Source organism: Ovis canadensis, chromosome 14, assembly GCF_042477335.2.
Source record: "Ovis canadensis isolate MfBH-ARS-UI-01 breed Bighorn chromosome 14, ARS-UI_OviCan_v2, whole genome shotgun sequence".
In the NCBI taxonomy this organism is placed as follows: Eukaryota; Metazoa; Chordata; class Mammalia; order Artiodactyla; family Bovidae; genus Ovis; species Ovis canadensis.
The window spans coordinates 37,599,362-37,626,051 of record NC_091258.1 but is presented as its reverse complement, the minus strand read 5'-3'; the positions used below and the strand labels follow the sequence as shown (position 1 = coordinate 37,626,051).

Genomic DNA, 26,690 nt, shown 5'->3' with positions numbered 1-26,690 from the left:
TCCTAACACTTCTTTGTGGCTAAAAATAGGTGATGTCCCTTCGGAGGAAAAACACTTGGCAAATCAGCTAGCTTTAACAGGTACAGCTTTAGATTGTCTCTGCAAGATTGAGGCATGGATGGATTAAATAAAGGAAGAAGTTCGCCACCGTTTCTTTCTCTCTATGTACCCCTGCATTCCTCAAAGTTTACAAAATATGTAAAAATAGAAATACCACACTCATCAAAAATGCACAAGCTAAAGGATGCTGAGACTTTGCAGAATGCTAAAGAGTAAATAAAACAGCCAGCTCAGAAGATCATCAGAAAGCATGTTGAGGAGACATTTGATTAAAGGGCCCTACGCCATCCAGCAACCTGGGACTGGAGCTGTTCATTATTGTGATTTAACAAATGCTCTTTTCCATGGAAAAGTGGAGCATATAATGGTGGCCAGTTTCCTGTAGACTATAATGGATATCTGTAGGACGTCTCTCACCTAGACTTGCTCTTGATATGATACTATACTCTCAGCTTGGGTTCTGCCTACACTTAGTTCCTTATACACTCTGTGAAATTTTGTGACATTAACCCTGAAAGAGGCATCAGCATATCACCTAAAATAGCCTTCTCGTTGATCAGATATTTGCTTTGAAATACTCTTATTTCCCTGCATGTGAAAACTGTCTACCAGATACCATATTTAATACTCCTTACCTCTGGCATACATGTGAATGAATATATATGTATGGGTCGATTCTTATCTCTATGGGGATCAGGGCATGAACATGTAGTTTTAATGTCCTTTTAAAATATTTATTTATTTATTCAACTTTTGGCTGCACTGGTTCTTTGTTGCTGTGGGTGGATTTTCTTTAGTTGCAGCAAGCAGGGGCACTCTCTAGTTGCTACGTGCAGTCTCCTGGCGGTGGCTTCTCTTTTTGTGGAACATGGGCTCTAGGGTGCACAGGCATAGTTGGCCCACAGCATGTGGAATCTCCCCAGACCAGGGATGGAACCCGTGTCTCCTGCATTGGCAGGCAGATTCTTAACCACTGGACTACCAGGGAAATCCAAACATGTTGCTTTATTCGTGCACTAATTTGTATATACACATACTTGAAAATGAACGTTTTTACAGCTTGGCACTTCTGAAACTCATCTCAAGCTGCACTGTCCTAATTTCTTTGAATGAAAGTAGCAAAGTTGCAGCACTAACTAAAATTGCTCAGAGGCCTCAATTTACAGGTAACTAGTCCAATTTAGTATCAAATTAAATCCTATTCTGTTTCATCTATTAGCAGCTGTGTCGACCTGCCTGTCAACTACCATCTTCTGATCTTCTGTCTTTAATTCAAAAATCATTCTACCTTCTCTTTATTTTCTAGAGTTCATGCTAAGTTCCCTGCCTGTTGTTTGGTATTGCACACACATTCCTATGGTCACAGTTTCCGTAGCTTGATTTGCGTGGTTTCTGGTTATCTGTCAGAGAGATTCTTCAGGCATATAAATAGTCCAAACAGTGAATCACAGAAAAATGGGTATGGTGTCAGGGTAAGGTGTGAAGAATGTGAAGTATTCCTCAGTGAAGATTGATATTATCATAAAATCATAAGGCAAAAAAGAATAAATCAACATGCCAACAACAGTATCACTGATGGGTCATCCAACTATTAACATCTCCAGTGTTGGGGGACTGAGAGCCATCCCCAAACATGCCTTCTGATCATGACAACACTCTCTTGTACATCAAAGTCATATGTCTTGCTGTTGTTTCTCCCACTCAAGTATTCATCGAAGGTCCATCAGAGTGTTAACTTATAGCGGTTAGCCACTGAGTCTCTGAACCCCTTGAGAATCTAATGAAAATGATGGATCTATTTCAAAAATTGCACATGCAAAATTAATTTTTTTTTTCAATTTCAGGGAGCTCACAAGTTCTGTGATGCTCATCCATCCATGGACTCCCTGGCAAAAATTCCTCACTATTGAGGACTTGTCCTGGGTACAGAAGCAGGGTAGAAATAATCCATGGTTTCTTCCTTCAAGGAGCTTACTTTCTAATAGCAAATGCTTGTGAAACATCTCACAACAATAAGGCAATATACGGTAAAGTACTCATCATACACAGAGGGACAGAAAATTCTATCCTTGCTTATTTAGCAGGACAGAAGTCCTCATGTGTGGCCACCACACACTCACATTTTACAAGGGAAATAAAAGCCTTCTACTATGTTCTCAGAAGCATCATCTGATGGCTAACACCAGGACAAAGGAGGAGACTGCTGGTCATGGTCTGGTACATGGCACTCAATAAAAGTTTGGTGAAGTAAATGACCCAAGAATAAAATGCCCCTTGATCTTCTGAGGAGAAAGTTGAAAAGAAAAATAAAAATATTTCATTCTTTTCCAAGCTTTTTTAGGAATAGCATGCTCTCCTCCAGGGGATCTTCTCCACCCAGGGATCAAACCCAGGGCTCCCACATTGCAGGTGGATTCTTTACTGTCTGAGCCACCAGATTTTTGCTTAAGTAAAAGGATATTACATTACATAAAGACAAAATCTTGCAAGGGGGTCAAAGTAGTTAAAACTCTACCAACTATAAATGACATATTCCCTTTAACTTCTTACAATGTCTTTCTCCAGAAAAATCAAAGATTTTTGCATTATGTAAAGAGATTTGAAAATACGAATTAAAATCCCAGCTCTACCACCCAACAACTGTGTTACTTTGATCAAATCACCTAGCCAATCTGAGCCTCTATTTTGTCACCAGTAAAACCGGGGTAGTAAAACCAGCCCCATTACCTTCCATGGTTGAAAGAGGTTTGCATGAGATGATGCACATGAAAAGAGCCTTTTAAAATAAATCTGTGTCTGTTCTAGGCAATATAGCTTCATCCAGAAGAGATGCTTACCTGGTGATAGTCGGGTCTCTTTCCACTTGCTCAGCATCAGACTTCTGAGGTCAGATTAGAGTAGTGGGTATAAGAATTAAGATCACTCCTGCACCTCAGTTCAGCTCTACCAGAGTCATAATCAGCTAAAAAGCATCTGAATTACCCCTCATTTCATGAACATTCAAAGCTGTTTATCTGGAGGAAAGCAAAGACGTATATGATGATTTGTTCCAAAGTCTAGGGGGGCAGTATAAACAGTCAGCAGCTGAATTCAGAGACTCCAGGGCTCCCACTTTGTTATTCAATAGCCAATCAACAGTTCTTAACACATTAGATTATAAGTATATCTTTATAATAGGGTTGATAAACAAACTTAATAAAGGGGGAAAACAGTCCTTATTTTTAAAATTAACATATACAGAGTCCGGCGAGTTCAGAGAAATAGCAATTCAGAAGTGTAATCCTGGACAGATGGCTGCTCTCCACATGCTATCTCTGAGAAGGATTTTTTCAAGGTAAATAGAAACAAATGCTTTGTGTACCAAAATACAGATCTCACAAGAAGCATTTTCCAGCATGAAACAATTTTCTTATTAATTACATCTTTATGACACAGACAAAAACTGGTGTGTGAGCTACTTCAAGGCATTCACTGTTATTTCATCATTAAATTACTCTTATTACTAGACAACATGTTCAAGCTACTTCTAAGATATTCAAGTTACTGTAAATCTGCCCATTTTATCCCTTCATTCCTACCCCACCTTCACTTGGTTCTTAACAACATGAAGCCAGTTTGTCTCTCTTTGAAATGTGCCTTTTAGAACCAATAAAGTATGAGTATGTTTAAAAGAATAATACACATTATTGTTTAACTTATTTACTCACCAAATGTACTTCAGGGATCTACACAAAGGGTAAAAGACAATTCTGTCACTGATTATATGACATGAAAGACAGCTCATAACTTCTCCTAGCTTCAGTTTCATCATCAATAATAATAGTACCTCACTTGCTCACTTGACAAGCCTGTGTATGAATATGCTCATTTGTTTATTCATTCATTCAATAAATATACATCAAGCTCTACTCTGTGCTGAGCACTGGCATGGTGCTACAGATAACATAGTAAACCAAAGACATGTCCCAACTTTTTGAGCCTAATTTATCATTATTCACAGAGGGAAACTAAAGTGAGAGGTCTTATCTGAACAGGAGAGTGAGAGAAAGACATACTAATTTTGGAGCCATTAGAGGCTGGCTTCCTTTTGCCCAGAGCTACAGGTTAGGCTCCAGAGAAATGGCATGGATGACAAGAGAAAAACTTTATCAAATATGCAAAAAGGACCACCTCATAATTGATTCATATCCATACTGGCACAAAACACAAGTTAAAATACAATCCAAAACATTTTTTCCTCTGCGTGTGACTTTTTTCCCCAGAACTGCTCGTAGTGTTTTTTTTTTTTTTGGAAGGGAGATGTTATAACTTTAAACACATGTTTAAACTTTAAATGAGTAAACAAATGTAGCATTCTAAACAACACAGCACGGTGTGACATCTTCTCTAGTCCAGAATTTTCCAAAATATGGTACGCAGACCATTGCAAAACATGAAATTTTTTTAGGTAGTATGTAGACAAAATTTTAATAATCATATATCTACTTTAATTTATATCAGAAAAAAACATAATATATCAAAACCATGATTTCACTGATATTCAGGCTTTAGTATGAGGCTTAAAATAGGTAGCACTATATACAGTCTACTTTATACAGCCCACATGAATTACAGGAGCAGGGCTTAGGCAGGCCCATGAATGTTTTCCAATCTTCCATCATAACTTTAGAGACAGAGGAAGAAGTAGAAGTGAATTGAATTTTGTATCTTCAATGTCTACATGTATTGCAGCAATCTATCCATACTGTTACTGAAAACAATAGAGATGGTCTTGGGGGAAGTACTGACTGATACAGCTTGTGTCCCTTGCTCCTTTAAGGCAATGTTGTGCCCACTGGGATGAGATTCTCAAATTGGCTAACCCTAAGCTTTATTGCCCCCTCTGGAATCTGGGGCTGGAGCAAATCTACTTAAACTATATAAACTAACAATGGAGGAGATGTGATTCTACAAAAAGAAAAGTGAAGGACAGTTCCTTGTATGTATAATGAGTAGAACAAGTCTTACATTAGAAATTGTGGTGTCAATTAAATAAATATTTTGCCCTGTTGACTCAGGGAGTGGCTCAAAGAAAGTGCTCACCAAATGGCGGCACTAGTAGTGGTAGTAATAATTGCTATTATTATTTGTTAGCATGATGGTTGTTGTTGTTGTTATAGTAGTGGTTTTCTAAAGCAGTTTCAGGGTCACATTTCTAACTTAATTATTCTATCAAACCAGAAATGAAGGATAATTATTTGACTATAACCTTTGGAGAGTCATTAATCCAAGGCGGCACTTAGTTCAATTATATCCTTAATTTGTTTATCATCTCCATGCATAATTAAGGCACTCAATTATCACAAAAAATTTTAAATGTCTTACCAAATAGCTTTTGATTTGTTCTTAAGTGACAGTTTTATCATAAAATAATTTAATCTAACGTATGCAACAATAGTGTTAGTATTTACAGTAATACTATATTTACAATAAATTGTGATGCATTTTTCATAGAGTCCTTACAATCTTATGGGTTAGTTTAAGTGTTTATAGTTTCAAAATTAAAAGTAGTGATTATCATGATAAAACATATCAGCAAGAACTTAGTAATATGGGAATGCAAACTAGTACAACCACTATGGAAAACAGTGTGGAGATTCCTTAAAAAATTGCAAATAGAACTGCCTTATGACCTAGCAATCCCACTGCTGGGCATACACACCGAGGAAACCAGAATTGAAAGAGACACATGTACCCCAGTGTTCATCGCAGCACTGTTTATAATAGCCAGGACATGGAAACAACCTAGATGTCCATCAGCAGATGAATGGATAAGAAAGTTGTGGTACATATACCCAATGGAGTATTACTCAGCCGTTAAAAAGAATACATTTGAATCAGTTCTGATGAGATGGATGAAACTGGAGCCGATTATACAGAGTGAAGTAAGCCAGAAAGAAACACACCAATACAGTATACTAACACATATATATGGAATTTAGAAAGATGGCAATGGTGACCCTGTATGCAAGACAGCAAAAAAGACACAGCTGTGTATGGCGGACTTTTGGACTCAGAGGGAGAGGGAGAGGGTGAGATGATTTGGGAGAATGGCATTGAAACATGTATACTATCATGTAAGAATCAAATCACCAGTCTACATCCAATGCAGGAAACAGCATGCTTGGGGCTGGTGCACGGGGATGACCCAGAGGGATGTTGTGGGGAGGGAGGTGGGAGGGGGGTTCATGTTTGGGATCACATGGATACCCGTGATGGATTCATGTCAATGTACGGCAAAACCAAAACAGTATTGTAAAGTAAAATAAAGTAAAAAAAAAAAAAAAGAACTTAGTAATATTGCTAGAATCTTTACTTTTTAAAAAGCAAATTCTGTGGTTAGGAAGAAGAGTTAAGCCAAACATGAAGACTAAAAAAAAAAGAAACAAAGTTGGTTATCCCTCTGTAGATCAAGGATAGTACTACATACATCTTTTAAGTAAACCAATTAATTGAAGATTTACGATCAGACAGACATAAACATAAAAGTTAACCAAAATATTTCTAGTTAAACAATGTATGAATAAAACATATTTGGTTCATAATTTTATGAGTAAAGATCATCTGCTAGATTATCATGAAAAAACACAAAAATATAAAGCACTGAATGAAATGAAGCATTGAAAAATTCAACTTAAAAAATATAGATTCAATATATTTCTTTTATAAAGACCTACAAGATCTTTTAGAACTAAAACCCAAAAAAGATGTCCTTTTCATTATAGGGGACTGGAATGCAAAAGTAGGAAATCAAGAAACACCTGGAGTAACAGGCAAATTTGGCCTTGGAATGCAGAATGAAGCAGGGCAAAGACTAATAAGAGTTTTGCCAAGAAAATGCACTGGTCATACCAAACACCCTCTTCCAACAACATAACAGAAGACTCTACACATGGACATCACCAGATGGTCAACACCGAAATCAGATTGATTATATTCTTGGCAGCCAAAGATGGAGAAGCTCTATACAGTCAGCAAAAACAAGACCAGGAGCTGACTGTGGCTCAGATCATGAACTCCTTATTACCAATTTCAGACTTAAATTGAAGAAAGTGGAGAAAACCACTTTCTAGACCATTCAGGTATGACCTAAATCAAATCCCTTATGATTATACAGTGGGGGTGAGAAATAGATTTAAGGGACTAGATCTGATAGACAGAGTGCCTGATGAACTATGGAATGAGGTTCATGACATTGTACAGGAGACAGGGATCAAGACCATCCCCATGGAAAAGAAATGCAAAAAAAGCAAAATGGCTGTCTGGGGAGGCCTTACAAATATTTGTGAAAAGAAGAGAAGCAAAAAGCAAAGGAGAAGAGGAAAGATATAAGCATCTGAATGCAGAGTTCCAAAGAATAGCAAGAAGAGATAAGAAAGCCTTCCTCAGCGATCAATGCAAAGAAATAGAGGAAAAGAACAGAATGGGAAAGACTAGAGATCTCTTCAAGAAAATTAGAGACACCGAGGGAACATTTCATGCAAATATGGGCTCGATAAATGACAGAAATGGTACGGACCTAACAGAAGCAGAAGATATTAAGAGGTGGCAAAATACACAGAACTATACAAAAAAGATCTTCACAACCCAGATAATCACGATGGTGTGATCACTCACCTAGAGCCAGACATCCTAGAATGCGAAGTCAACTGGGCCTTAGAAAGCATCACTACGAACAAAGCTAGTGGAGGTGATGGAATTCCAGTTGAGCTATTTCAAATTCTGAAAAATGATGCTGTGAAACTGCTGCACTCAATATGCCAGCAAATTTGGAAAACTCAGCAGTGGCCACAGGACTGGAAAAGGTCAGTTTTCATTCCAATTCTGAAGAAAGGCAATGCCAAAGAATGCTCAAACTACTGCACAATTGCACTCATCTCACATCCTAGTAAAGTAATGCTCAAAATTCTCCAAGCCAGGCTTCAGCAACACGTAAACTGTGAACTTCCAGATGTTCAAGCTGGTTTTAGAAAAGGCAGAGGAACCAGAGATCAAATTGCCAACATCTGCTGGATCATGGGAAAAGCAAGAGAGTTCCAGAAAAACATCTATTTCTGCTTTAGTGACTATGCCAAAGCTTTTGACTGTGTGGATCACAATAAACTGTGGAAAATTCTGAAAGAGATGGGAATACCAGACCACCTGACCTGCCTCTTGAGATATCTGTATGCAGATCAGGAAGCAAAAGTTAGAACTGGACATGGAACAACAGACTGGTTCCAAATAGGAAAAGGAGTATGTCAAGGCTGTATATTGTCACCCTGCTTATTTAACTTATATGCAGAGTACAATCATGAGAAACGCTGGGCTGGAAGAAGCATAAGCTGGAATCAAGATTGCCAGGAGAAATATCAATAACCTCAGATATGCAGATGACACCATCCTTATGGCAGAAAGTGAAGAGGAACTAAAAAGTCTCTTGATGAAAGTAAAAGAGGAGAGTGAAAAAGTTGGCTTAAAGCTCAACATTCAGAAAACGAAGATCATGGCATCCGGTCCCATCACTTCATGGGAAATAGAAGGGGAAACAGTGGAAACAGTGTCAGACTTTATTTTGGGGGGCTCCAAAATCACTGCAGGTGGTGACTGCAGCCATGAAATCAAAAGACGCTTACTCCTTGGAAGAAAAGTTATGACCAACCTAGATAGAATATTGAAAAGCAGAGATATTACTTTGCCAACAAAGGTCCATCTAGTCAAGACTATGGTTTTTCCTGTGGTCATGTATGGATGTGAGAGTTGGACTGTGAAGAAGGCTGAGCGCCGAAGAATTGATGCGTTTGAACTGTGGTGTTGGAGAAGACTCTTGAGAGTCCCTTGGACTGCAAGGAGATCCAACCAGTCCATTCTAAAGGAGATCAGCCCTGGATGTTCTTTGGAAGGACTGATGGGAAAGCTGAAACTCCAGTAATTTGGCCACCTCATGGGAAGAGTTGACTCATTGGAAAAAACTCTGATGCCTGGAGGGATCGGGGGCAGGAGGAGAAGGGGACGACAGAGGATAAGATGGCTGGATGACATCACTGACTCGATCGATGTGAGTTTGAGTGAACTCTGGGAGATGGTGATGGACAGGGAGGCCTGGCGTGCTGCAATTCATGGGGTCGCAAAGAGTCGGACACGACTGAGCGACTGAACTGAACTGAACTGAATTGCTCCTGATTTTTTAAAATGTAAAAGTGATTGCCAAAGGAAGCAAAGAATAAGTTTATCTTATAGTTAAATCCTATCTGTCAAATAAATTATAAATTATAATAAATATTAAATTATAAAAATAAATTATAATAAATATAACCTTAGGTCTCCTACCTTCATATAGTGAAGGCAGTTATAAAGTCCCCTGGAGGGCAAAGCCATTTCTGTTTGTGGCTTTTTTATGTTCTAGTGCTTCCTCACTTTGAATCAGTTTTTTAGGAACACCAAATACCAAAGTGTACATCTATAGTATATACTTTATTAGTGATATAAATGCATGTGGCTTTCTACCAAAAACCTCAACTGAATTAAAAGAAGCACTGGGGTTTTGGTTTTAGTAAAGAATTGTGAGTTCCTTTTTCTTTAGAACATTTACATCTATGTTCACAAGGGATCAGTTCAGTTCAGTTCAGTCGCTCAGTCGTGTCTGACTCTTTGTGACCCCATGAATCACAGCATGCCAGGCCTCCCTGTCCATCACCAACTCCCGGAGTTCATCCAAACTCATGTCCATCGTGTTGGTGATGCCATTCAGCCATCTCATCCTCTGTTGTCCCCTTCTCCTCCTGCCCCCAATCCCTCCCAGCATCAGAGTCTTTTCCAATGAGTCAACTCTTCTCATGAGGTGGCCAAAGTACTGGAGTTTCAGCTTTACCATCAGTCCTTCCAAAGAACATCCAGGACTGATCTCCTTCAGAATGGACTGGTTGGATCTCCTTGCAGTCCAAGGGACTCTCAAGAGTCTTCTCCAACACCACAGTTCAAACGCATCAATTCTTTGGCACTCAGCTTTCTTCACAGTCCAACTCTCACATCCATACATGACCACTGGAAAAACCATAACCTTGAGTAGATGGACCTTAGTTGGCAAAGTCATGTCTCTGCTTTTGAATATGCTGGTATGCTGGTCATAACTTGCCTTCCAAGGAGTAAGTGTCTTTTAATTTCATGGCTATGCATTGGTCTCTAATTTTCTTTTATTGTAATGTTGTCTGGTTCTGGTATCAAGGTGATACTGGCCTTATAGAATGAGTTGGGAAGTATTCCTTTCTCTTCAATTTTATGGACGTGTTTGTGAGAATTTTTTTTTTCTCCTCTTCCTTGAAAGTTTAGCAGAATTCCCAAGTGAATCTATTTGGGCCTATCATTTTTTTCATGGGAATATTTTTAACTACAAATTTAATTTCTTTAACAGATATGAGTTCATTCAGATTATCTGTTTTTTCTTGAGTAAGCTTTGATAGTTTTTGTCTTTCAAAATGAATTTGCTCATTTCTTTTAAGTGTTGAATTTATTAGTATCTAAGTTTTTTATAATATTCTCTCATTATCCTTATTAATACTAGCATAATATGTAATGATGCCACTTCTCTCATTCTTGGAATTAGTAATTTGTATCCTAAATCTTTTCTTCCTTATGAGTCTAGCTAGAGGTTTATCAATTTTAACTGATCTTCCCAAATAAGCAACTTTTTATTGCATTTCTTTTTCTCTACTTTTCTGTTTTATATTTCACTGATCTTTGTTCTGATCTTTACTCTTTTCTTTCTTTGAAATAAATGCAAAGTGCTGATGGAGACAATAATTCATGCATTTCTAAAACACCCTGTTTACTTCACCACAAGAAATTAGAACCCAAATTATGAGCAAAATCTGGACTCTAAATTGTGGTATACGTGAATGACTAGTCAGAGTTCAGTTAGCGAGGTATTAGAACCTCTATAAAGTTTTTAATGAGTAGAAAAACAGAAACAAAAATAATATTCTAAAGTGTAACTGATTATAATATTCAGAAATTCCTCATGGTAAAGCAATTTTTTCATGATCTGTCAAAATCAAGTTTGGTTAGTAATGGTATGGGGCCTAAGGAAGGATCAAGTCCCAGCGAATAGAACTGTGGTCTCAAATTGTGGTTTTTATACTATCTACTCCAAAATTATTTAGGGGTATGTGTTTAAATGCAGATGTCTAAGCCTGATTTCACAGAGTTACTGAATTACAATCTCTAAAGGTAGAACCCCAGAACCTGCACTTCTAATAAGCACTCTTGGTGATTTTCATGCACATTAAAGTTTGAGAATGACTATACGTAATCCCATTGGGACCAGGCAGGATATCAGGTCTACTCAATAAGCACCAAAAATAAAAAATCTAAATATGCAGGCAAGATATGGTATCAAGGGAATCTGACAGTAAGTAGATGGTTCATGCAGACTACTATAGGAGTGGGAGGAAGGCCCTACAATGTAAACATGTGGAAATCCAAAAGAGGAGCAATTTGTTAGGAGTCAGGCACCGACAACAGCTAAAGTTTCAAGTAAACTGACGATGGGCATCAGAGAAATAGCAATTTGTAAGGATCCAGTTGTGCAGACTTGGGTTTCAAGATTTGGTTCGAAGTTCCATGAGGTTGAGAAGATCAAAGAAGAACTCCAATCCCAAAGCAGAGTCAGAGTCAGATACAAGAACCTAACAAATGCTATTACCTGAATCAGTCATAGGACCAAGTTGAGAGCCTACTACTCAGGGCCAGTGTAAGCTCAGAGAAGGACCATTGCAGAGACTTATTTGAAGGTCAGCCACTGAGTAGCTTAACAAGGGGTTCTTGGATTTCTTTGCTTATGGCCTGTATCAGTCTGGGACCTGTTACAAGGGTTAGCTTCCCCCAGGGAGCTAAGTGCTCCTGATGAAAGAACTGGAAAAGATCTACCTGACCCAAGTTCTCATCTCCTACTTGAACTCTTTTTCAGACATAAGCCTCAGGATGTTGCCACAGAGGTAACAGTGGTTTTTCTCAATAGTTCTAATAATGGCAGCCAGCTGTGAAAGAGGCGGATTCCTAAATAGTATAGGTCCCTGAGGTGAACAAGGGGCACCTGGATTCCAGAGCCAACAGCAAGTTCTCTTCACTCCCAAGGAATTCTGAAATATCACAGCCTAGAGTAGAGAAGCCAGGTCCCCTCTGTGCAACTCCACTTTTCTTTAAAGTACCAGATCACTTTTTCAGTGAAAGAAAAACTAATTTTTAACTCACTGTTGAAGGAACCCATAAATCCTCTCTTCCATGCTTAAGTTCCTTCATGCTTAGAGACTGATATCTCTAAGCACAGGCTGAATTCCTCCATTCCCTCGAAGAAACCCTTGCAACAAGTAGGCAGGGAGCAACTAGTATTCATTAACCAAATGACTACTAACCTAGCAGATATGATTTGGGAGTGTGGAAAGTGAGGGAAGAATTGGGAGAACTGTCAGAACCAGTGCCAAAGAAAATCACAATAAGAGCAGGGCTGAATAGAAGTCGGAGAGGCTGTTGGGAGAAGGCCGACCACACTTCAAGCTCATCTGCCCCTTTGGTTACTTACCCCTGGCTGTCTCACTCCTGGATCTATGCTACTCCCTTGGCATTCGCCCCGCCCCCCCCCCCCACCAGCCCCGTGGGATGTTTCCCACTCATCCTATTCACCCACAAAGAAATACTCTCAAAATCAATTGGGTGGTGATTACGAGCCATTATGTGCCTGCTGTGCTTATGGCACCCCACTCCAGTACTCTTGCCTGGAAAATCCCATGGACGGAGGAGCCTGGTAGGCTGTAGTTCATGGGGTAGCTAAGAGTCGGACACGACTGAGCGAGTTCACTTTCACTTTTCACTTTCATGCATTGGAGAAGGCAATGGCAACCCACTCCAGTGTTCTTGCCTGGAGAATCCCAGGGATGAGGGAGCCTGGTGGGCTGCCATCTATGGGGTCGCACAAAGTCGGACACGACTGAAGCGACTTAGCAGCAGCAGCAGCAGTGCTTAAAGAGACATAAGGCAATTTGGAGAAAACCTTTCAAGATAGGCTTTAAAAAAAATTCTAGTATATCCAGGAGTGGTATCACTTCTAAGTTGAAAAATCAGAATCAATCTATAGTCCTTACAGTCCTTTCATAATACTGGCTTGTTTTGTTTACAAAGATGTTATATTTCTAAAGCAAATGCCATTAAAAAGTATGAAAAATTCACTCTTGATCTGAAGAGAAAAAAACGAAAAGGGAACCATTTCAGTACTGGAACCAACAGACTCAGATCAAAGAACTGAACGGGTTTGTAACGTTTTCTTGCTTTGCCCTGCGGAAGGACCTGTTGCTCTCCCTTCAATAGTTTCCTAAATGTCCCTCTCCAGGGTCTCTGTTCACTGAACTCAGATTTAGAATTATGGATGTAGATCAGAGAATATGTTTAAAATTCAACTCCTCAATTGAGGAAATTGGGGCCTGGAAAGAAAACAGAATTTCCCGAACCAAGATTAAAAGTTTTGTTTCTCGATTCCTAGCCCAGTGCTCTCTTCCCTCTGTTGGCTTGATGTTAGTGGGTTTTTTTTTTTCACTTTTGAAAATTACTTTCCCAAACATATTGGGACTAAAATTTTTCAATATCTTCCTTTAATTATTATATATATCATCTACTCCCTATTTCTGGTTGTTATCTTTATGAGGGAGAGAGTGTTGCAAAACATGGAGAATATTTTGACAATTATGCACTACAAAGATAACCTATTTTATATAAAGAACTACAAACAACTTGGAATAAATATCTTGGGATCATAAATTGTTTAAAGTTCACTTATAATGATCAATAATATCTGACAAACGGGGAGAGGAGTATTGAGTAAAGCAATAGCTCACTAAATTATAAATAATATAATTGGTTTAGGTGCTATTTAAAAGAGCAACTTAAAAAGAACCTAAAAAAGAGTATATATACATACATATGTATAACAATCACTTTATGTATACCAGAAACTAACCCAACATTGTAAATCAACTATACTTCAATTTTTAAAAAAGAGCAACTTAGACATAATCTTTAAACTTTGGATCTCAGGCATAATGCGACAGAAAGAACACTGTTTTGGAATTCAGAAAATTAGGGTGACCATCCTGATTATACAATTTACCAGCTACATGATCTTGAATAAATCACTTGAACTCCCATAAGTTTACTTTTATTATGCATAAAATATAAATAGAAATCTTGGCTATTTCAAAGGGTTGTTAAAAGAATCAAATCAAATAATGTGTGAGAGAGAGTGCTATAATTCAAAGATCAGAGCCTATATGCACTGTGATGGCAGGGGACCAAGTGTGTTATATTCAACAATGTATTCCCAGTGCGTTCCCGGAACAGAGTCTGATACACAGTAAACACAATAAATATGTATTAAATAAATGAAGGCAATGATAGGGAAATTTTCATTCTTATCATTCTTTTCTAACTGGAGAAATGTTTATCCTGGGATTAATCCAAGTACTGGAGTGGAGCAGAGGTGGGAGAAGCGAAAAAGAAGGAAAGAAGGATTCACCAACCCTTTGATTCACATCTCTGCTAAAACAGAAACAGAGGTGGCAGAATCAAAGAAAGGATGCTCAAACTGAACAATCCCCAAATTTACCGTTTTTCTTTCCCTGCACCTATTCCATTTCTCAATCCATGAAAACTACTTCCACTATTAATCAATTTTTTAAGATTACCTTTGGGCATCTACATCTTTAATTTTGGCCATTTTATACCATTACATTCAGTGTTTTTATTGAAATCTGCATATGTCCTCTCTTTGGTCACTAGAAAAAGTGCTGTTATAAATTTACTATTGGATGTAACTAATTCAAAGTCCTCCCTCCTCTTTTTTCTTTCCTCTTCTGTTAGCCTTCTCCAAAGGCTACAGTGGCCAAGGGGAAAGACAGCCAACTGCAAGCTTCCTTGAGAGGAAAACTAGTTCTTTCTGCTTCAAGGTCTGAATGATCCTAGTTAAAAGTCCTAGAGGACTGGCTGGAAACACATCTCTCTCTGAATTACCCTTCTTCAATTTTATTGATGTGCTCCATCACACACACAGGAATTTCATAAAAATGTTTTTCCCTGCCACAGAGGTCAGGGTTTTACAGGGCCTTGGGGAATAGATAATACGCCTAAATGTCCACACAACTGAAGAACCATGTTTCCCCACTGGAACACTACGTTCTCAGTACTTGGCAGACTTTGGGAACACCCCAAACCACATGCGCTTTAGAGGATGCAGACAGGTCACAAAATTAAATCAGTCTAGTCTGGCCAAACACCCTCAACCTACTTCTAATAAGTTTGAATTAATTGATAGCTTAGCCCTCTTCCAGTCACACTGGTTACAGACGATCCAAACTGGTTTTAACTGAATTCATATAAACTCACCTCTGTTTTGCTTTCACAATTGCAACTGTTAGGAACAAACAAAAACATTTTTATCTTTAAAAAGCAATGCAGTAATAAGACTGGCCCTTGAGCTTACAGAAGACTAATGAGATAATGTCTAAAATGTGTTTGAGCTGCATGTGTGAAAGGCTCTATGGAGATAGAAAATATGATAAATAATGCAAGAATTCTTTGTGTCAGGAAATCTCCTGTCTTCTGGAGGACTCAGTAAATATTAAATAAATACTTTACAAACATGTACCTGCTAATCACCCAAAGATGGGCACAATAAAGGACAGAAATGGTAGGGACCTAATAGAGGCAGAAGAAATAAAGAAGAGGTGGCAAGAATACACAGAAGAGCTATACAAAAATTACCTTCATGACCCAGATAATCACGATGGAGTGATCACTCACCTAGAGCCAGACATCCTAGAATGTGAAGTCAAGTGGGCCTTAGGAATCATCACTACAAACAAAGCTAGTGGAGGTGATGGAATTCCAGTTAAGCTATTTCAAATCCTAAAAGATGATGCTATGAAAGTGCTGCACTCAATATGCCAGCACATTTGGAAAACTCAGCAGTGGCCACAGGACTGGAAAAGGTCAGTTTTCATTCCAATCCCAAAGAAAGGCAATGCCAAAGAATGCTCAGACTAACACACAATTGTACTCATCTCACACGCTAGCAAAGTAACACTCAAAATTCTCCAAGCCAGGCTTCAACACCTCAACAGTATGTGAATGGTGAACTTTCAGATGTTCAAGCTGGATTTAGAAACAGCAGAGGAACCAGAGATCAAATTGCCAACATCTGTTGGATCATCGAAAAAGCAAGAGTTCCAGAAAAACATCTGCTTCTACAAGGGCTTCCCTTGTAGCTCAGTTGGTAAAGAATCTACCTGCAGTGCAGGAGACGCGGGTTCAATCCCCAGGTTGGGAAGAGGCCCTGGAGAAGGAAATGGCAACCCACTCCAGTATCCTTTCCTGGAAAATCTCATGGAGAGGAGCGTGGTGGGCTGCAGTCCATGGGGTCGCAAAGAGTCGGACACAACAGAGTGACTAACACTTACTTACTTACTCTGCTTTATTGACTACTCCAAATCCTTTGACTGTGTGGATCACAACAAACTGTAGAAAATTTTTAAAGAGGTGGGAATACCAGACCACCCGAACTGCCTCCTGAGAAATCTGTATGCAGGTTAAGAAGCAATAGTTAGAACTGGACATGGAAAGGAGTACATCAAGGATGTACATTGTTACCCTGCTTACTTAACTTATATGCAGAGTACATCATGAGAAATGCTGGGCTGGAAGAAGCACAAGCTGGAATCAAGATTGCCAGGAGAAATATCAATAACCTCAGATATGCAGATTATACCACCCTTACGGCAGAAAGTGAAGAAAAACTAGAGAGCCTCTTGATGAAAGTGAAAGAGGAGAGTGAAAAAGTTGGCTTAAAGCTCAACATTCAGAAAATGAAGATCATGGCATCTGGTCCCATCACTTCATGGGAAATAGATGGGGAAACAGTGGAAACAGTGAGAGACTTTATTTTGGGGTGCTTCAAAATCACTGCAGATAGTGACTGCAGCCATGAAATTAAAAGATGCATATTCCTTGGAAGAAAAGTTATGACCAACCTAGATAGCATATTAAAAAGCAGAGACATTACTTTGCCAACAAAGGTCTATCTACTCAAAGCTATGGTTTTTCCAGTAGTCATGTATGGATATGAGAATTGGACCATAAAGAAAGCTGAGCACCGAAGAATTGATGGTTTTGAACTATGGTATTGGAGAAGACTCTTGAGAGTCCCTTGGACTGCAAGGAGATCCAACCAGTCCATCCTAAAGGAAATCAGTCCTGAATATTCACTGGAAGGACTGATGCTGAAGCTGAAACTCCAATACTTTGGCCACCTGATGTGAAGAATTGACTCATTTGAAAAGTCTCCAATGCTGGGAAAGATTGAACACAGGAGGAGAAGGGGACGACAGAGGATGAGATGGTTGGATGGCATCACTGACTCAATGGACATGAGTTTGAGTAAACTCCAGGAGTTGGTGATGGACAGGGAGGCCTGGCGTGTTGCAGTCCATGGGCTCACAAAGAGTCAGACACAACTGAGCAACTAAACTGAACTGAACTTACAAACATGTACCTGCTAATCATATCAGTCAAAGCTAGCTCAGGTAAATTGAAAAGTCCTATTACACTTATTATAACAAATAAGAATCTTGGTTTCTGATGAAAGATTTTCCAAGAAAATGCCAACAGGGATCAGGGCCATTAAAGTAATGCCTTTACTTTAAGCCAAGCCTCCAACTTCAATTTCAGCTCTTGGTCAGTTTTACCAATGTGAAAGCACCAGCGCTAACCCCCTTCAACTTTCTACTTAATTTAAGCCAAATGCATCCCTGTGGGAGTTTCCTGCTATCCTAAATTGAGAAAAATCATAAAGCATACCCTCTTTGGGGTTCTTGAACCATCAAATACACTCAACAAATAACGTTTCCAACAGTGACTGCATAATGGACTTCAATAACTTAAGAGCTCAACTCAATTACCTACAAGTCTTCAGGCAAGTCCCTTCATTTAAAAGTACAAAAATCCTTTACTTCTTCCCATGTCATCTTTTATTCTAACAAAGATAAACTTTTTTTTTTCATAAAGTCCACAAAACAACAAATGAGAGAAGAAATTTAGGGAAAAATATTCTGATGAGAACTTCAGAGACATTTGGTATATGCTCTTCTCACAAGTTCCTAAATACCAATACACTTCCCATTTGTTTGTTTAAAATCAGTATCATTTTTCAGAAACTTACTTGAAAAGAAGTCATCACCTCTTTGAAATCACCCAATCACTAAACACTTTCTAGAATTAAGTCATAAAATTTCCATTAGAAAAACCAAAAAGTCTCAGAACTGGGAAAAACTTTGCTATATGATCTGCTTTAGCCCTTGCATAGAGACAGGCGAATTTGGTTAATAATCATTAGAACTGATGATCTGTGGACAATGGGCCATGCTTGACCTTTTGGAATATATAGGAAGTGATAACTCCCTCCCCTCATAGGAGTTTAAAGTCCAGTGATGTGTTTCCTAAGTGCATCTCTTGACGGAGAATGTATGATCTTAAAAATGAACATTTCCAGGCTCCACCTGAGACTCACTGAATCAGAAATTCTAGACATTGAATCAGCAATCTGCATTTTAGAAAGCAACCCACATGGAACTCTGCTCAATGTTATGTGCCAGCCTGGGTGGGAGGGGTGTTTTAGGGAGAATGGATACACGTATATGTATGGCTGAGTCCCTTCGATATTCACCCGAAACTATCATAACATTGTTAATTGCTGTACCCCAATACAAACTGTTTTTGGTGTTAAAAAAAATAAAATTTTTAAAAAATCCAAAGAAAAAGAAAGCATCCCAAAATAATTTGTATACACAATAACATTTGATAATCACTGCTTTGGTAGGTCTGAGAGATGTGCACAAAATAATACTAATATCAACCAGAGAAGCACTGAATATTAATAGGTTAATTAATTAATAGGGGTTAGTCCTATTAATATCTTCTAGGGAGATAGGCAATGGCACTTCCATGCACTGGAGAAGGAAATGGCAACCCACTTCAGTATTCTTGCCTGGAGAATCCCAGGGATGGGGAAGCCTGGTGGGCTGCCGTCTATGGGGTTGACACAATTGAAGCAACTTAGCAGCAGCAGCAGCAGGGACATAAAAAGAATTGGATCAGCATCTTCCCTAATGCCAGATATTTATCAGAAATTCTAAGTCGTGTCTTAGCCTTGCCCAGACGACCTTTTAAATTATATTCACCACTAAGTTAGAGTGTAAGCTATCAATTAAAAAAATAAAATAAAAACCCTAATGCAGAAACTTAACAAGTCTCTAGTGATCTACCATTCTCCCCCAAATGCCTAATACATATGACATTTAGTTTGGTTTCATTTTGCTCATGAACCACATATTTTAGTCTATTTTCTTCCTGTGAGGAGAACAGTGTTCATACTGCTGCTGCTAAGTCTCTTCAGTCATGTCCGACTCTGTGCGACCGCACAGACGGCAGCCCACTAGGCTCCTCTCTCCAATGCATGAAAGTGAAAAGTGAAAGTGAAGTTGCTCAGTCGTGCCCGACTCTTAGCAACCCCATGGACTGCAGCCCACCAGGCTCCTCCATCCATGTGATTTTCCAGGTTAGAGTACTGGAGTGCGTTGCCATTGCCTTCTCCAATAGTGTTCATAAGGAATAGTAATTTTCATAAATTTTTCCTTTGACAGAAATACAAAAACTACCAAAGAAAATTTAAATTCAGAAACAGGTAAGATATTTGGACTTTATATATGTAAATATATGTAATCGGAGAAGGCAATGGCACCTCACTCCAGTACTCTTGCCTGGAAAATCCCATGGACGGAGGAGCCTGGTAGGCTGCAGTCTATGGGGTCGCTGAGAGTTGAACACGACTCAGTGACTTCACTTTCACTTTCATGCATTGGAGAAGGCAATGGCAACCCACTCCAGGGTTCTTGCCTGGAGAATCCCAGGGATGGAGGAGCCTGGTGGGCTGCCGTTTATGGGGTCGCACAGAATCGGACACGACTGAAGCGACTTAGCAGCAGCAGCAGCAATATTAATTAACACAGATTCTCTACAAGACCTAACACTTTGTGTACAGAAAAATCATTTAGGGAGTGGCTACCAATGCAGATTTTAGAGTAGTCTGATTTGGCAGAATTAAGATTAACTGAATTTTTAACAAGCACCCCAGTTGGTTCTGATGTGAATGGTTTTGAAACATTCCAGGGATTTCAAGATTGCAGGAAGCCAAGCTCATGTCTAAACCTCTCTTTGAGTCTAAATCAATACATTAAACACAGTAGGTGGTAAATACATGCACATTTGATTAAAGCAACCACAAAAGGTAACAAATAGGGAAATTCAGTTCATCAGATCAGAGCCCATATTTTGTAAGTCAGAGCTGGATCTTGCTTATATCATAAATTACTGTCCTCCAGAGTTAGGAGACACATGTATAAAAGCAACTCATTGTAGGCTTTTGTTGTTTCTTTTAGAGAGAGTTATAAAATATGCTGACCATATACTTTTGAAATTAAAAACATGCTGAACAGGCTATAGTTGATCTAAAGTGGGGTAAATGAAAATTATTCTTTTGGTCAACAGTAACAATCAGAGAAATAATTCCGAAGATCATATAAAATAAAAGTAAGTGAAATCTGTCCCTGATTACTCCTGATGTTAGGACTGTAATTTCCTCATTCCCACAGGAATTAACTGTGGACAAATTAAACATGTATGGTATTATCTAATCATTAATAATTCATTGAGAACTGAGATGTTGTCATCCTCACTTCTTTTGGCGAGGGAGACCAGAATATGATTGGTTTCTGGAGTTGTAAGCTTTCTGTGAGTCTAGGAAGCATTACATATATAGACATATATATAAAATAAGTACATGCAAAATGTTATCTTTCAAATGGTCCACAAACCTGTAAAAGGAATCTTGGATTAGTACTTCATGACTGTATGACCTTGAACAATTTATTCAGTCCCTTGGAGGCTCCGTTTTCTCGGCTGTAAAATGGGAACCCAGGCTGATATGGGCCCAGGCTCTTTCCACTCAGCCATGATGCTCCAACACCACAGTCCCTAACTGAGGTTTACATGGAAGGATCACAAGAGATAATTTTCATAAAAGTGCTCTGTAAGCTGTAAAGCACCACACAGGTGAAGCGGATTATTATTAGTATTTTATGAAGCCCAGCTATTAAGATGCAAAGTGACCCAGGAAAAGAAAACAGTGTACACAAACCTGAAATACAACATCTACAGTGCCTAGAACATCACGTTGTTCATGGCAGGCAGGTGCTTAATAAGTACTGAGTGAGTAAAGAAAAAACACAAAACACAAGTTTGTATCTCCACCATACTAGGTATGACACCAATAAGGAATAAATATACCAAAAATCAAAGACAGTTTGATTCAACCATATAAACCACAATGCCCCAAGAGTCTAAGTTCTTAAAATAAAAATTACTTGACATGAAGGAGCATTAAAATGTAAAATATGATCCACCATTTACAAAGAAATGGCTATGGTCTTACCTCTTCATTATTTCAGATGCAGCTTTTCAGGGACTGCAGAATCTGGGTGAGGTGGCTTAATTTTTTTCCTATATCTGATAGATCTGCATAATCATCCTAACAACCTTTAAAAGAAATAACAAATTATACAGAATGTTGGTTAGCTAAGCTGTTTGAATCTGGGAGACTGATTTTTAGTGACACCCAGATTTTAAAGAAACCATATTTTTCCCCTAAACTCCCCTCCTTTACACACAAGGTAGGGGTGGGGGTGGGGAAGAAGGGAAGTTATTTACTTCATAAAACAATTCTCTATAGGGGACTTTTGTTAGTTTTCTAGAACATGTAAAATGTGATCTAAGTGTAAATATTCAAATTATATTACATACAACTTTTGACATAAATAGCTATTTGTGGAATTAGGCAAACCCAAACTGGGAAACAACAAACTGAAAAATACAGGAGGGAAAATGTTTTCTTCTGGGTGGGCCTTAATTGCCTTTTTTTCCCCATTGCAAATGTATTTCTATGTTGGGTAACGTTTCTAAAAACAGGGGTGTTTTTTCTATTGTTGAAATGAAACAAACAAGTTCGCTTTTAGAGCCACAAAAATGCCCAACTGTTAGGAAAAAAAAAACAACACGTTTTCCACTGGCCGCCTGCCTCTCCTATCCCCATGCAATCTTTCCCATTGGCCCCTTTCTCTAGGAGTGCCCCTGAGGCCGCCTGATGGAACTGATTGTAAAACCATTTTGTGCAGTGAGAACTATTTAATAGTTTCTTCAAAATCACCCAGACCACACAGAATATGCCCAACTCTTGGAGACGTGTACGTGTTTCCTCAGTATTGCATGAGCTGTACACTAACTGACCCAGGTTTCTGGGTTTTTATTTTAAAAAGAGACGGGGGAGTATTTTAAAACAGGAAGAGGAAACTCTCTTCTCTTACCGAAAATTTACTCAAATTCATTTAACTTATCTGTGTTTTGGGAGATAGGCTACAATCAAACTAAACCCTCCAAAATGAGAAAAGCAAGTGTTGAGGAAGTAAGCATCACTCCATGAAAACCTGTCCTGCCCATCGAAAAGCTTCTCAGCATGGGAACTGTCGCGTGTGCTGCCCCCCTTGGCCGGGAATCACGGAGCAGGGTCCGCGAGGGCAAAGGGAAGCAGAGGCTCCTTGAGAACTGGCCCTGTCTTTGTCTTAACCGTCTGTGTTCCTCTCTTCACAGCCTACTTCTCTCACATACTAGGTGCTCAATAAATGTAGGACGCAGGAAGCGAAAAATCCGAATCTGCCCCCAATCCTCAAGGGCGAATGACAGGGAACGCAGGTTTCCTCAGAACCACCTTCTCAGTGGGGCCACCTGACCTCAGCCGTTACGGCCCCAGCAGCAGGAGAGCAACCAAGAAGGTGAGCTGCCGGAGCCAAGATGGAGAAGAAACGGGAGAGGCAGGGAGGCGGCGCCGGCCCGCAGCTAGTGGACCCACCTGACCGCGGCGCAGGCCACCCAGCCCCGCGCTCCCATCGACCAGAGGCCCGGGGCCGCCGGCGCGTGGGGCCGGGGCGGAGGCGGGGGCGGGGAGGGGCGCCGCGGCGCGAGCCCGGCCCCCGGCCCCGCCCCCGCCAGGCCTGCACGAGCCCACCTCTGGGAGCCTCGGGCCTTGCGGGGAGTGGGGGGAGGGGAGGCCGCGCCACGCGCGCGCCGCCGCTAGTTGACGCGGGCCCCGACGCGCGCGCCTCCCCCGCCCCCCGCCCCTCCCGGTCCCGGGGGCCCGGCGCGCGGCCCTGCTGACGTCAGCGGGCAGCTGGCGGTGCGGGGTGCGCAGAGCCGCTGGCGCACTCGCGCGCTGCGCTCGCCTGTTCCCCCCTCCCGGCCTGTGCGCGCGCGCTCGCTCGCTCTCCCTTCATTTTTTTCTCCCCTCCCTCCCAGCCTCTCTCCTCTCTCTCCCCCTCGAGCTCCTGGCTGCCCGCGGCTCCCTCTCGCTCTCCCTCTCTCTCCGGTAGGCTCCGTCGAGCGATGCGAGCTCTGGGAGACAGCGACGCCGCCTCCCGCTAGAGACCTGCCCCCCGGCCCGGCCCCTTGCCCAGCCCTGCCCAGCGCGCGGGGGTCGGCGAAGGCGCCGCGGACGCACCAACGGCGGAGGATCCGCGATGCAAATGCACTAGCGGCACCCCCTAACTCACTCCCTCCACACCCCGCGCCGCCTCCTCCTCCGGCAGCAGCGGTAGAAGGACCCACCCTGCCCCCCCACCCCACCCTCCGCCGACTCCGGCTCCTGCCTCGACTATTATTTTATTTATTTTGGGTCGTGCACAAGCCTCAGTGCCTGCAGCCCGCGCCTCCTCGGACCGCGGGCGCCTCCTCCCTCGGTTCCGGAGCCCCAGACCCCGGCCACCTTCGCCTCGACACCCCCAGAGCCCCGCCAGCTGCCGCGAGTCTCCGCGGCTGGGAGCTTGTTAGAGGCTGTCTTTTTGGGGGGTTCTGGTTTCTCGACATTTTTGTTTTCAGCCAAGGGGAGGCTATCGTGATTTTTTCCCCTTTGAGCCCAGGTTCTGCTCTTTGGGGGGGTGGGGGGCGCGCCGAGCCGGGGAGCCGTGCCAGCCGAGTCGTGCGGGCTGTGGCAGGGAAGGGGCCACCATGGGATGTACTCTGAGCGCAGAGGAGCGAGCCGCCCTCGAGCGGAGCAAGGCGATTGAGAAAAACCTCAAAGAGGATGGCATCAGCGCCGCTAAAGACGTGAAATTACTCCTGCTGGGTAAGGACCGGGGCTGCCACCCCCATCCCTCGACCCTGGCCACTCTGCACCCCCCAACCAGTCCCCCGATCCCGCTCGCTCCTGGGGAGACCTGGCCCGCGAGTTGGCACCACGATGTGCCCACGATCGCCCACTCTTTAGCATGTCTTACCCCCTTCCCCCTGCAGCCCCCCCCCCGCCCCGTTCCCCTAAGCTGACACTCACCAGTTTCCCCCCCGCTGTCTGTCCCAACAGGGGCTGGAGAATCAGGAAAAAGCACCATTGTGAAGCAGATGAAGTAAGTCCCTGTGGTATTGGGATTTGTACTTTTATTAAGCGTAATTTTTAAAATGAATTTTATTACCTTGTTCACTTCACATCACTCTCCAGGCCCGGTTTTTAATTCGTACACACACACACACACACACACACACGCCCCTGAATTTGACTCCCCTCTCCCAGGCCCTGCGTTGGTTCTGGGTCCTCCACCCCAGCTGCCCGGGTGGGTGTTTTTTTTTTTCTCCCCAAGGGGGTGGAGGGAAGGGGAGCGCCTGTAGTTGTATGAATGACAATGTCCGCCATATTGATCAGAACATCACATTATTGGTATGATTATGGTCATTACTCTTGTTTGTGGGACGTTTCCTGTGTATGGCTGCCTCCATTTCTGTTTCTGTGTCTCTGTTTCATTCTGCATATCTCTCTCTCCTTCTTCCACCCCCCTCCGCCCACTCTACATCCATAATCCCATTTACCCCTGCTCTTCTCCTGGGGCAGTGATTTTTGAACTTGGCAAAAACATGGAGGGGACCCAGCCCTAGGCTGGGGTGGAGTATCAGGTGTCTGCTGTTCATGGATTTGGTGCTGAATTAGAGGCTGTGGTTTCTGCCCCCTCACCTCAAAAAGACGAAGGTTGGGGGAAGGGGCGTGTGGTAGGGGCAGGGGTGGACTTCCAATCGAATGAGACTGGCACAGATGTATCCAAGGTAGAGGTGGAAGATAGGACGCTGGATGTGAGGTTAAATGCCCGCCCCTTGCTGCCCCTTCCTTCTCCCCCACCTTCCCAGCCTTTGCTCTCCTGACACTGGCAGTTTTCGTTCACTCTCTGGCCTTTATCAATGTAGTTATTTACACTCTGCATAGGCTGTGTTCCATGTAATCTACCCACAATGCGGATTTCAGGCCCCACTTGCCACACCACCCCCTTCTGCCTTAGATATCAGTTTCCCCTCCTAATTAACTGGAGGTGGATTTGAGTGATGGTTGAAAATTAAAACAAAATGGGATATTCCTTCCCTTTCACACTTGCTCAGTAAGGAGCCTCGCCCCTCCTTGCTCTACTCCCGGGCTTCTTGCCCCATCCACTCCTGGTTAGCAGTTCCTGGTGAGCCCACAGGCAGCTTTGCTTGGGGAGGGGGTGTCTTTAGGAAAAGGGAGTGCGCCTCGGGCCTCCTGGCCCTGCTGCTTCCGTTGTCTTGTCAGTTCGGGACGGAGGAGTTCGTTAAGACCGTTTAGCGAAGATTCCACGTCGCTTTGCTGTGACACCTTCGTGCACACACAGCTCCTAATTAGGGGTTGCTGTGCAGTAAACAAAAATGATTATTTTTCAACTTGACAGAATAGCCGAAGTAATTGCATCCCGTAGGAAAATACTGGAAAATTAAAACCCCTTTCGCAGAAAGGTGGGTGGGAGACAGAGACGAAGCATGCTTGCGATTTCAAAACCAATATGCAAAAAATCTTGCATGTGTAACAGGCATGACAAGCGGGTTCTAGGAGGCGCCATGATGGTAGGGAGTAGCGACTCGGAGACAATTTCTCCCGTCGGCTTGACATGTTCTTATTTTTGTTCTAGAGCTCCCTGGGGCTTTCTTTGCAGAGGCCCCTCGGCTTGCCGCACCCCACTGAGCTACGGGTAATTTGGCCTGGGGCTTCTCTGGAGCTTGTGCAACCCAAATGGATGGGGAGGCGGGGCCTGGGGAATTGCACTTTGCAACAAGGTGCATATTGCATCTGCCAGGAGCTCTTGCAGGTCGGTAGATGCAAGCAGCACCACACCTTTCTCCCAGCGGGGGACATTTCAAAACTTCAGAACTCTGTAATCTGCAGTGGCCGACTTGAAGCCGGGTAGAAGCCCCAGCCACCGGAGCGGGGTGAGGTTTCAGGCGCTGCGAGTGGTGGACAGCGCCCAGCCGAGGCCGGAAAAGTCGATGAGGCTCAGCTCGGTGGCGCTCGGCTCGGCTCGGCGGATTCTGGGCGCGGGGCTCGGAGGGACTCGGCAGTGTTCGGAACCGAGCCGGGGCCCCGGCGG

General features: G+C 41.9%; 2 protein-coding genes across 7 annotated transcripts in view; one reads left to right on the top strand and one right to left on the bottom strand.

Annotated features, from left to right (window-relative positions):
* CES5A (carboxylesterase 5A) overlaps positions 1 to 23,395 on the bottom strand; it is a 273,642-nt gene extending 250,247 nt beyond the window's left edge. For all 4 annotated transcript variants that reach the window (XM_069549889.1, XM_069549888.1, XM_069549885.1 and 1 more), the window contains exons 1-2: positions 23,132 to 23,395; positions 21,662 to 21,765 (exon numbers count right to left, since the gene is read on the bottom strand). The gene's annotated coding sequence lies outside the window, so the exon portion shown is untranslated. The remainder of the gene's footprint in view (positions 1 to 21,661; positions 21,766 to 23,131) is intronic.
* GNAO1 (G protein subunit alpha o1) overlaps positions 23,317 to 26,690 on the top strand; it is a 182,860-nt gene continuing 179,486 nt past the window's right edge. Inside the window, exons 1-2 of one of the 3 annotated variants that reach the window (XM_069549891.1) lie at positions 23,317 to 24,400; positions 24,635 to 24,677. In XM_069549891.1, coding sequence (XP_069405992.1) covers positions 24,283 to 24,400; positions 24,635 to 24,677 — 161 coding nt within the window. In that variant the 5' untranslated portion in view covers positions 23,317 to 24,282. The remainder of the gene's footprint in view (positions 24,401 to 24,634; positions 24,678 to 26,690) is intronic. The other 2 variants (XM_069549890.1, XM_069549892.1) reach the window with 2 other exon arrangements.